The sequence below is a fragment of the Pistacia vera genome, unplaced genomic scaffold (assembly GCF_008641045.1).
Source record: "Pistacia vera cultivar Batoury unplaced genomic scaffold, PisVer_v2 Contig277, whole genome shotgun sequence".
NCBI classification, from domain to species: Eukaryota; Viridiplantae; Streptophyta; class Magnoliopsida; order Sapindales; family Anacardiaceae; genus Pistacia; species Pistacia vera.
Genome location: NW_022196087.1, coordinates 423,096 through 436,101, shown reverse-complemented (window position 1 = coordinate 436,101; position 13,006 = coordinate 423,096). Strand labels below are relative to the sequence as shown.

The 13,006-nt window shown below is 34.7% G+C and overlaps 1 protein-coding gene across 1 annotated transcript; it reads right to left on the bottom strand.

Annotated features, from left to right (window-relative positions):
* Window positions 1-5,698: 5,698 nt before the first annotated feature.
* On the bottom strand, window positions 5,699-7,243 carry LOC116133902 (V-type proton ATPase 16 kDa proteolipid subunit). The gene is made up of 3 exons (XM_031419573.1): window positions 7,065-7,243; window positions 6,690-6,975; window positions 5,699-6,063 (listed from the first exon to the last, which is right to left on the bottom strand). The coding sequence occupies exons 1-3, from the start codon at window positions 7,141-7,143 to the stop codon at window positions 5,931-5,933; spliced, it is 498 nt and encodes a 165-aa protein (XP_031275433.1). The 5' UTR covers window positions 7,144-7,243; the 3' UTR covers window positions 5,699-5,930.
* Window positions 7,244-13,006: the final 5,763 nt, after the last annotated feature.

The window sequence follows — 13,006 nt, the reverse complement described above, 5'->3', positions numbered from 1 at the left end:
AGTATTCAGCCACACGTTCATTTAGTTATCATTCATTCAAGTCAATTAAATAATATGTCCCCAAAGCAATATCTATAGAAAGAAGCATTAGAAATAATTATCCGGATATGTGGACTACACCCCATCCAAAATGCAATCATTTTATTTATATATTGGTGGTTTTCATTTAGCTTTTGTGATTACTCCATTTTAATTCTCTATATAGCTAACATACTCTAGATCAATGGCAAAATTTAACAATATTCTCACTATCATTCTTAATAATGACCAGAAACTTCATGGAGAATCCATTTTATGCAATGATCTGTACAATAATTCAATTTCAACCGACCTGATCATGTTCTATATATCTTGATGCTGGTGAATATTTTGATTTTGGTGAGGCATTCAAATCCCATTTGATTTTTTGCTAATGCTTGCTGCATACCGCGTTTCATTTTAGTTTTATTATTGCACAGATGAGTAATTTCAGATTTTAGAGCAGAACACTAATAATGGACATACTACAAATTGGGTTTGTGTCATTTATGGACATGACAGGGGCAATCGAAGTTGAATAAGAAAGTAACTTGACTAGGAAAAAGAAAAAAGAAAACATAAAGTAATGCACCCCAAGAACCATCCTTTTGACAAACACACACTCATGATCAAGGCAAAGTTTGTATCTAAAACAAAAAGAGGAATGCTGTGCAAGGCAAGCAAGCAAACATCTAACTTGTCAATTCATACGCGTAATCATCAATTAGAATTGGACCCCCCACTTATAGAGAGAGCTCTCAAGAACACGGGGCAGAGACAGAGATCTGTAGTAGGAATTACCAATTACCCTTTAAAACCACCATCCATTCATTCACCTGTTGCTGCACGATCCCTTAGCTCACCAGTGATCATGCCATCTATTTATTTCCCCATTCTTTCTAATCAATGGCCCATTCTCTTCCTCAGACTTCCTGTTCAAATACGGATCCATCTAATCTAATATTCTTCAGATCCTCTACGATCAATGTCTTCAATTCCACGTGTTTTACTTTCAGATGACAGCCAATGACATTCACGTACAAAATCCGTGAAAACTTCAAATGGAGGGTTTCTTTGATGCTTTATTTTGATAATTGCCTTTCAGTTATCCTTCGCTGAGACACCAAGTGTAGTGAAGTATTGAAATTCCATACTTGAGCTTTTCTGCTTTTGATGATTCTGCATAATGCCAGGGTTCAATATATTCAACCATTTGAGAAAGAGTAATACCACTAACTTTTAAAATTAATAGATGATGTATAATAGCCACAGATGTCCACTCTATTCACATGATGATCAATCATCAAACCAGAGAACGACAAATTCCATGTAATTAATTAACTGAACTTTTTTACTCTCCACAAATCCAGAGATAAGGTACTGAAACAATTTCGCCAAATGGGGTCTAAATACTACTTTCCTTAGTGAAGATGTGATGAGGGTCTAGAAAAGTATAAATATTAATTTCCCGTCAATGCAAGTGTTAGAATTGTACCTAGAGAGGAGCAATCATGTTTTTGTCCCTTGGAAGAGCTTCTGTTTCACACCTTTATGTCTGGTAATTGCTATAGTAGTAAAGATAAAGAGAAGTGAATCTGAAGAGTTTTGAGTTAAAAAAAAAAAAAACATAAAAAAATAAGAGTAGATATAATGGATGGTTTATCTTCACCAACCGCCATTAAACACAAATTAAAATCCCTAAACAAATTGGTAAGCTGTTAATATTTATCTTTAGATTCTTCACAGCTGAGAGAGAGAGAGAGAGAGAGAGGAGAGAGAGAGAGAGAGAGAGAGAGAGTTTGGAGAAGGGTCGATGTCAAAGAGTTAAGATCCTAATAGGGACCCCCAAGGATCTCCTTTTGCTGGTTACGCAAACTCGTTTATCTCCACATTTTTTTTTCTCTATATTTGTGTACAAAGTTATTATTGATTTATAATTTAGATATTTTTATATAGTTTCCTCTTGGCTCACCGCCCCAGCTTTGAGAGTGAAGGTTTTCGATGGTGGTAGGGACCGCAATTGGAGATGTTTAATGAGTTCAATGATGCGGTCCGCCGCATGATTGGTGACTACGGCCGACCACCACCGTCCTACGTGGACTACCGTCTACATCTCTAGCCATCCACTATTCTTTATTACCAGCTCAACTCCCCCAGCTCCGTTTTCCTAAGAACTCCATTCTCATCCTCTCTCTCCAAATTTCTATTGTCTTTTTAACCTACTCAATAAATAAATTCTTCTGTGGATATTATTTGCAAAAGTTTTATAAAAAGATTGATTACTTGTTAGAATTTGCAGTAATAATCTTCAACTGGGTTTATGAAAATGATTAGAAGGTGAATGTCCATGGCCCGAATGAATCATAAGTTTCAAAAACATTTTCTTCTCTAATCATGGCATTTACATCTTCATATCTTACCTAACTTTGAAAATTATTGTTCATATTTGTTAAATATAATATTCCGTAATTGTTTAAAAAAAAAAAACCAGCGTTACTGTTCTAATATTGAATGATTTTAATCCCTTTCGCCAACTCCCTAAACAATAAAGGAGAACAAAAAAAAACAGTATAATTTCTATCATTTTTATCTCGAAACTTGACACGTGCGTGCAACATGTTTGATTCCAATTTACTCATGACTTTGTGTAAAGCGAATAAATTAAATTTTCCTTACCTTTTATCATAATTTTAATCACCTGCAATTTGATATTCTCTGAGATATCGAAACTCCATTTCTCCTACATTAGAATTCTATCAATATAAACCTATGATATCAGGTTTATGTGCATTGTATTTATTTGAAATGTGAATCGTTACTCATTTTTTACATTGATTAATTACTTATATTATCCGTGTATATAATAAATTATAGATGATATGGGGACACAATAATTACATATCTTGACTAAAATTAAAACAACAGATTGGATCATCTTGCAATAATTTCTAACGTGATACACGACGAATAGGCTAAGATCAGCTATATGATCAGAACTGTTTAGTCTTAAGCTATGGGATGAAGAACGCAATGGGTCGTAAAACATATATAGCAAAATCATAATTCATCATATATCAGTTCTCCTTATGCCCAAAATCTATACTAATTACGTACAACGTACCATATTCTCACCTCCATTTAAGAATATTATGGTTTTGGGAATACCATCAACCTAGCATAGTTTAGTAGTTTCGTGTACTTCTGTTCTTAATTGTTAGTAAAGATTAGTCTTCAAAACCCTTAAACAAATACAAAACCATTTGGTCACAGCTTGTACGCGATTGCTTTTCAAGGGAAGGAGGAGAGAGCCAGTGGACCACTTTGAATTTTGCTCAGAAATTTAACCCCAATAGCTTATTCTACAATTCTTTCCAAGATTCCTTTGTAGGAAACGGCATGTAAAAAAGTGCTTTGTAATAATTGCAAATTACAAATGCAATCTGAATTTGCAACACCGTGTTCTTCACCATTTGTTTTATTCTCACTTAAAATGATAGGCATGAAGTGGGATATGAATGATCACAACTTTTATTATCTCCAAGAAATTGCAGAAGTCCATTGCTCTATCACTCAACAACGACACTGTTAATCCAAAAATGAATTCCAATAACTTGCTTATTCTCTGACTATATCAGATCTTTGTTTACAATATTATTGATTATTCTTTAACAATGTTATAGTTTTAGAATAACGCCGATTGGTAATCAGCATGCATCAACTTGAACCCTAGTTCATTATCATTAGATATCAGAAAGAAACGCTAAAACAGTCTCTGTTACACAGTCTACATCGAGCCATTACTAGCACTTTCCCGACACTCTAAGATTTGCTTTACTACCTAGTTTTTGCTTGATATGATCTATCTAGTTTAACTCAAACAGATGACAGTTCTTATTTTTTTCTACAAACAAATTAAGAATGTAATCAACCCAACTTCCATTCATTTTAATGGGCAAAAGCTGATGGTGGGAGGGAGTGGGGGTCCTGGTAATCAAAGGCTGGCCTTGCGATTTATTTTTGTCTTTTGCTTTGTTTTCTTCTACGTAAGAACGATGCCAGCCCACCAATCTAGACCGGCCACGTGTCTCTCTCAGTTATCCTCAACGTACGTTTTCCTCTTTCCACTGTTTTTCTCCCAAAAACTTGTCGAGAATCATTTTGAAGGCCGTAAAGTATGAAATTCGAAATGACCAAAAAACCCCCTGATTGTGACACTGTGCAGACCCCATGTGGTGATGTTAACGTGCCTTGTCAGTGAGATTGGGAACCATACATCACCGCGTCATAGAAAGGACGGCTTCTTCTTAAATTGGAATGAACAGCTGAAAGAAAAGCCGATGTGAAGCCATGTGAGCCGCCCGGGAGCCGCTTGGAAAAAAGCTCAGTGTAAGAACCGGACACCGTGGCATGGTGTGAGAAAGTTTGAAAGCGAAAAGTTACCAGAATCTCGTGTTATTTTAACGATAATTTCTGAGAAGCGTAAATTCGTTACATTCCGCAGGCTCACTTTATACACACTCTACCGAAAATATTTGTTATGGACTATTTTCTGACCAAGGGGTTTCTACTTTAATTGGTCCAAACTTGAAGGGAAGTTAATGAAGCTTACCTTCCTTTTGCTTGGAAACAAACATTATTGGCCATATCTGGGTTACAACTCATTGTATGGGACTGTTGCTCTTATTGGCCATATGTTTTTTTTCTTACTATATTTATAGCCATTGATTTTTGTTTCAGTTCTCATATAAGCAGCAGCTTACTCATTGAGAGAATCCTAGTTGTTGCCAATCCCTTCCTATCTCGTGTTTGCAGAATTGTCTCAAGGCAGTTATGAGATTGCCTACTTTTGCTTTTGGAGACAGGGTCTCCTTTGAGGACAAGAGATTTATGAAGCGAAATATTGTGTAGAAAGGTTCTTTGTTTAAGGACAAGATCTTGGAGATGTTTCAATGTCATTATGTGGATTTTTTTAAGGATAAAAATTTTCTCTCAACCCAATATTACAAACGTTCTCTAACAACCTCGATGTGGTATCTGACAATTGGTCAGAGCTCACAAATGAACGAAATCCATTTGTGAGCTGTCAAATCGGGATTGTGAGAGAAAGTTTGTGAGATTCAGTTATAAATGTAGTATTACACTTTTTGGAATATGTATAATTTATATGTTTGATGATGAATATGAATAGTTATATGTTTGATGATGATGAGTATGAATAGTTTTATGTTTTCTTCCTTTAGTTGCCTTTTTTGTATAGATTTGAGAATCTGCAGATTTTACTTGCTTTAGTATCAGTGTATCTATAATTAGTTAAATTTCAGAGAATTTAGGGTTGATAACTAGAAAATTCAAAACCAAGCCATTGAATTGAACTGGACTGTAGTGACTTTGTAAATAAATTAATATTAAGCATTTAGTATTCATTGATAAGCAAAAGATTTTGAAGTGTTTTTCATGTTTAATTTACTAGTGTTAAATTATTAGCCAAACTTGGCTTTGTACTGAGAATTATTATGTACTTTTCTTATAAAGGATCTGATTATGCATCAAGTTTCTGTGATACACATGAATCATCAATATCTACTTTTTTTATTCATTCTTTGAAGAAGATTGTCGTGTCGATCATACGGAAAATATAGATATGGTTAAATCATAATATGAACTCAGAAAGAAAGAAAAATTTCTACCAAAGAGGACAAATAATATGCAGCAGTGGTTTTATCAATGATGGTTTTAACAGAAATCTGAAGTCACAGTAAAATACAGAAATATCATAAGAGAAGCAACTTAGCAAGCTTTATTTCAAGGAAAAAACTTGCTCCTAATTATACAAACAACTCGATTGCATGCTTCATATGTTGTTCTAAACATCACCAACCTCGTAACGCCAACAACCCATTCGATCATAGCATCTATTCTGCTCTGGATTGGCCAGCTCGGGATGACAAGATGATGCCAACAATGAGGCCATACAGTGCCAATGCCTCAGCAAATATGAGAATAAGAATCATTCCAACAAAAAGCTTTGGCTGCTGTGCATTAGCCCTAACCAAAAAAAAAAAAAAAAAAAAATTCCAGTCTAATTTCAGGAGAGCAAATTCTTTTGATGGAAAGACATACAAAACCAAACTGATAATCTAACTAAACAGTGATGGAACTAAAGCAGTTAATAGGTAACCCAGGCTAAAATAAGCCAACTATTGCCAGTGCAAAATCCAAGAATAACTTGGTAAAATGCCTAGTCATTCTTAAGCAATTGTAAGACAGATCAGCCATGTCAAAATACAACATAAATTATACAACAACAGCAATAATCAAGTAATTAAGATTCCCTTTTTCTTGACTAGAACAATTCACCATTTCAATATCTTCATCCTAGGATCCCATTAAAGAATCGCCAAAGAAACATTAGTTTAAGGTTGATCACTTGAAGTAGTAAGCAATTCAATGAATGCAAAGCCACAACAACTCTGTTTATGAATCAGAAATCAATAAATTTGCTAATTTTTAGCTACAGAGAGACACTTATATAGCTTAGAGAATGAAATACATGTAAGTATGATCAATAATTGATGTTAGCAGCATGAAATTGGGTGATAGAATTCAATCTAACTTTGATTTGCAATGAAAATATAAAAACATAAATAAATAATAAAGGGAATAGTAAATACCTAACACCAGCATCACCAACAATACCGATAGCCATGCCAGCAGAGAGGCCAGCGAGACCACAAGCGAGACCCGACGACAAATGAGCGTAGCCATCAAAAAGGTAATAGGATTTGGCCTTCGGGTTAATACCAGTACTAATAATAACCGCAATAATTAAACCATAAATACCTAAAACTCCAGCCATAACAACTGGCACTATCGATTTCATTACCAGCTCTGGTCTCATCACTCCCATTGATGCCACGCCCACCCCACTCTTTGCCGTTCCATACGCTGCTCCCATACCTGAAATCATTCATTTCATTTCATTTTATTGTTTCTCGAAACAACAACGAAATTAATAAAGAGTGTGGATTCAGGGTAAAGGATTATACATGAGAAAACAAGGGCAGCTGCGGCGCCAAGGAAGCCAAAAAACGGTGCCGTTTCATCTCCGCTGAACGTGGTTGACATTTTTTTTCTTTTGTTAATTGTTAGGTTATGGAGAGATTTGCAAAAGTGAGGATTTTTTCTTTTGGTGGGGGAACAGGATTGGAGAAGAAGACGGGAAATACTGGAGGAAGTTTCATACGGAAGAAGACAGCACATGGGAAACGTGTAGTGGGCCACATAGATTCTGTTTCTTCTTACAATGGCTTGGGCTTGGGCTTGGGCTTGGGCTTAAGTAAGATCCAATTTTGAGTAATTCGTTTACGTTTAACTAAGGAGATAAGCCCATGGGCTGATCTTTCTCAATGTCAATGTTGAGTCATGGGTTCGCTCCATATATAATTGGGTAATACTATATTGACAAATCTTTCTCATTAATTTTCTCTCACAAATATAACATGTCACAGCTCGTAATTGGTCAATTTGTAATGAGTCCTGCCTAACCAATTACGAACTAACCAATTGCGAGTTGACACGTCGTGATTGTGAGAAAAAAATTAGTGAGAAGGGTTTGTTAGTCTATTTTTATTGTATATAATTCTGAGGACATCATTTTGTTTTGCTTTCATTGCTTTGGTAATTTGGTATTGAATATTTTCACACCAAGCCTAGGATCTACGAATCAAGAAGCCTAATTGGATGTATTACTAAAGAGGTCATGAGTTCAAGTCCCTCCTCGATTGCTAATAGGGGTAGCTATTAGAGTTATTACCTGGTCGATAATTCCAGGGTCTCAGGGGATTAGTTAAGGTGTGCATAAGCTAGCTCAGACACTCCCGATCGTTAAAAAAAAAAAAAAAACTTAATTGTCTTTATCATCTTCCAACACTATTGAACTAGGTGGCTTCTATTTTTGCTTCTTTCATTCTTTACCAAATGATTGAATTGAAATTAACCATGCAGCATCTGGTATTCATATCAAACATCTCATTGCAGACTGATGTAATGGAGAGTAAAACAAAGAATCATTTTGCTACAAGCAATTGCTTTGCGAAAAAGGATGCAAATTATACAAGCAATCACATTATTACAATGAAGGTTAAGTGGTTTATAATAGATTGCCATAACTTAATTTACTTTATCTTCTAATTTTTTTTTTACTATGAACTTCAAAGTCAGATCAAATTACATGGCAACAAGTAATTTAATTAATGCATGCTTTAATGAACATGCAAATGCTTAACTTAATCTTCAAAACAATGTGATTAAGTTTTAGGTAAAAAGACATCAGTTTACATGATTCAATTTGCTTTCGTTCCCAAAGTCTTAAGTAAATTTCCCCATCATCGATTGTGCTTTACTTACTGTGTGGTACTGTTGTTATGATGAACTGCAGATTATCAAACTCATTTTCACTTTGAGAAAATGTTAGCGTCTTCTAATACAAGTATTCAGCCACACGTTCATTTTAGTTATCATTCATTCAAGTCAATTAAATAATAGGTCCCCAAAGCAAATCTATAGAAATAGAAGCATTACTTAGAAATAATTATCCGTGGATATGTGGACTACACCCCATCCAAAATGCAATCATTTTATTTATATATTGGTGGTTTTCATTTAGCTTTTGTGATTACTCCATTTTAATTCTCTATATAGCTAACATACTCTAGATCAAATGGCAAAAATATTAACAATATTCTCACTATCATTCTTAATAATGACCAGAAAACTTCATGGAGAATCCATTATTATGCAATGATCTATACAATAATTCAATTTCAACCGACCTGATCATGTTCTATATTTACTTAATGCTTGTGAAAAACCATAAATATTTTGATTTTGGTGAGGCATTCAAATCCCATTCGACAGTTTTAGCTTAATGCTTCTGCATATCCGCGTTTCATTTTAGTTTTATTGTTCCACATATGCAGTAATTTCAAGATTTTAAGAGCAGAAACACTAATAATGGACATACTACAAATTGGGTTTGTGTCATTTATGAGACGTGACAGGGGCAATCGAAGTTGAATAAGAAAGTAACTTGACTAGGAAAAAGAAAAAAGAAAAAAGAAAAAACATAAAAAGTAATGCCACCCCAAGAACCATCCTTTTTGACAAACAACACACTCATGATCAAGGCAAAGTTTGTATCTAAAACAAAAAGAGGAATGTCTGTGCAAGGCAAGCAAGCAAACAGATCTAACTTGTCAATTCATACGCGTAATCATCAATTAGAATTGGACCCCCCACTTATAGAGAGAGCTCTCAAGAACACGGGGCAGAGACAGAGATCAGTAGTAGGAATTACCAATTACCCTTTAAAAACCACCATCCATTCATTCACCTGTTGCTGCACGATCCCTTAGCTCACCAGTGACTATCATGCCATCTATTTATTTCCCCATTCTTTCTTAATCAATGGCCCATTCGTCTTCCTTCAGACTTCCTGTTCAAATACGGATCCATCTAAATCATAATATTCTTCAGATCCTCTACGATCAAGTCGTTCAATTCCACGTGGTTTATACCTTTCAGATGACAAAGCCAATGAACATGTTGCACGTACAAAAATATACCAGTGAAAAACTTCAAAATGGAGGGTTTCTTTGATGGCTTTATTTTGATAATTGCCTTTCAGTTATCCTTCGCTGAGACACCAAGTGTAGTGAAGTAATTGAAATTCCAATACTTGAGGTTTTCTGCTTTTGATGATTCTAGCATAATGCCAGGGTTACAATATTATTCAACCATTTGAGAAAGAGTATATACCACTAACTTTTAAAATTAATATGATGATGTATGAATTAGCCACAGGATGTCCACTCTAATTCGCATGATGATCAATCATCAACCCAGAGAACGACAAATTACCATAGTAATTAATTAAAACTGAACTTTTTTACTCTCCACAAATCCAGAGATAAGGTACTGAAACAATTTCGTCAAATGGGGTCTAAATAGCTACTTTCCTTAGTGAAGATGTGATGAGGGTCTAGAAAAGTATAAATATTTAATTTCCCGTCAATGCAAGTGTTAGAATTAGTACCTACGAGGGAGCAATCATAGTTTTTGTCCCTTGGAAGAAGCTTCTGTTTCACACCTTTAATGTCTTTGGTAATTGCTATAGTAGTAAAGATAAAGAGAAGAGTGAAGCTGAAGAGTTTTGAGTTAAAAAAAAAAAAACATAAAAAAATAAGAGTAGATATAAATGGATGGTTTATCTTCACCAACCGCCATTAAACACAAATTAAAATACCTAAACAAATTGGTAAGCTGTTAATATTTATTCTTTAGATTCATTCACAGCTCTGAGAGAGAGAGAGAGAGAGAGAGAGAGAGAGAGAGTTTGGAGAAGGGTCGATGTCAAAAGAGTTAAGATCCTAATAGGGACCCCCAAGGATCTCCTTTTGCTGGTTACGCAAACTCTGTTTATCTCCACATTTTTTTTTCTCTTATATTTGTGTACAAAGTTATTATTGATTATAAATTTAAGATATTTTTACTTTTTTTTATATAGTTCCTCTTTGGCTCACCGCCCCAGCTTTGAGAGTGAAGGTTTTCGATGGTGGTAGGGACCGCAATTGGAGATGTTTAATGAGTTCAATGATGCGGTCCGCCGCATGATTGGTGACTACGGCCGACCACCACCGTCCTACGTGGACTACGCGTCCACATCTCTAGCCATCCACTATTCCTTTATTACCCAGCTCAACTCCCCCAGCTCCGCTTTTCCTAAGAACTCCATTCTCATCCTCTCTCTCTCCAAATTTCTATTGTCTTTTTAACCCTACTCAATAAATAGAATTCTTCTGTGTGATATTATTTGCAAAAGTTTTATAAAAAGATTGATTACTTGTTAGAATTTGCAGTAATAATCTTCAACTGGGTTTATGAAAATGATTAGAAGGTGAATGTCCATGGCCCCGAATGAATCATAAGTTTCAAAAACATTTTCTTCTCTAATCATTGCATTTACATCTTCATATCTTACCTAACTTTGAAAATTATTTGTTCATATTTGATTAAATATAAATATTTCAGTAATTATTTTAAAAAAAAAAACCAGCTTTACTGTACAGAAACAAAAACTGTGTTCTAATAATTGAATGATTTTAATCCCTTTCGCCAACTCCCTAAACAATAAAGGAGAACAAAAAAAAAAAAACAGTATAATTTCTATCTATATTTAGCTCGAAACTTGACACGTGCGTGCAACATGTTTGATTCCAATTTACTCATGACTTTGTGTAAAGTCGAATAAATTAAATTTTCCTTACCTTTTATCATAATTTTAATCACCTGCAATTTGATATTCTCTGAGGATATCGAAACTCCATTTCTCCTACATTAGAATTCGTATCAATATAAACCATATGATATCAGGTTTATGTGCATTGTATTTATTTGAAATGTGAGAAAATCGCGTTACTCATTTTTTACATTGATTAATTACTTATATTATCCGTGTATATAATGAAATTATAGATGATATATGGGGACACAATAATTACATATCTTGACTAAAATTAAACAAACAGAATTGGATCATCTTGTCAATAATTTCTAACGTGATACACGACGAATAGGCTAAGATCAGCTATATGATCAGAACTGTTTAGTCTTAAGCTATGGGATGGAAGAACGCAAATGGGTCGTAAAACATATATAGCAAAATCATAATTCATCATATATTCAGTTCTCCTTATGCCCAAAATCTATACTAAATTACGTACAACGTACCATATTCATCACCTCCATTTAAGAATATAATGGTTTTGGGAATACCATACAACCTAGCATAGTTTGAGTAGTTTCGTGTACTTCTGTTCTTAATTGATTAGTAAAAGATTAGTTCTTCAAAACCCTTAAACAAATACAAAACCATTTGGTCACAGCTTGTACGCGATTGCTTTTCAAGGGAAGGAGGAGAGAGCCAGTGGACCACTTTGAATTTTGCTCAGAAATATTAACCCCAATAGCTTATTCTACAATTCTTTCCAAGATTCCTTTGTAGGAAACGGCATGTAAAAAAGTGACTTTGTAATAATTGCAAATTACAAATGCAATCTGAATTATGCAACACCGTGTTCTTCACCCATTTGTTTATATTCTCACTTAAAATGATAGGCATGAAGTGGGATATGAATGATCACAACTTTTATTATCTCCAAGAAATTGCAGATAGTCCATTGCTCTATCATCTCAACAACGACACTGTTAATCCAAAAATGAAATCCAATAACTTGCTTATCTCTCTGACTATATCAAGATCTTTGTTTACAATATTATTGATTTATTCTTTAACAATGATATAGTTTTAGAATAACGCCGATTTGGTAATCAGCATGCATCAACTTGGAACCCTAGTTCCATTATCATTAGATATCAGAAAGAAACTGCTAAAACAGTCCTTGTTAACAGTCTACATCGAGCCATTACTAGCACTTTCCCGACACTCTAAGATTTGCTTTACTACCTAGTTTTTGTCTTGATATGATGCTATCTAGTTTAAACTCAAACAGATGACAGTTCTTATTTTTTGTTCTACGAAACAAATTAAGAATGTAATCAACCCAACTTCCATTCATTTTAATGGGCAAAAGCTGATGGTGGGAGGGAGTGGGGGTCCTGGTAATCAAAGGCTGGCCTTGCGATTTATTTTTGTCTTTTGCTTTGTTTATCTTCTACGTAAAGGACGATGCCAGCCCACCAATCTAGACCGGCCACGTGTCTCTCAGAGTTATCCTCAACGTACGTTTTCCTCTTTCTCACTGTTTCTTCCCTAAAATACTTGTCGAGAAATCATTTTGAAGGCCGTAAAGGCGTAAATGAAATTCGAAATGACCAAAAAACCCCCTGATTGTGACACTGTGCAGACCCCATGTGGTGATGTTAACGTGCCTTGTCAGTGAGATTGGGAACCATACATCACCGCGTCATA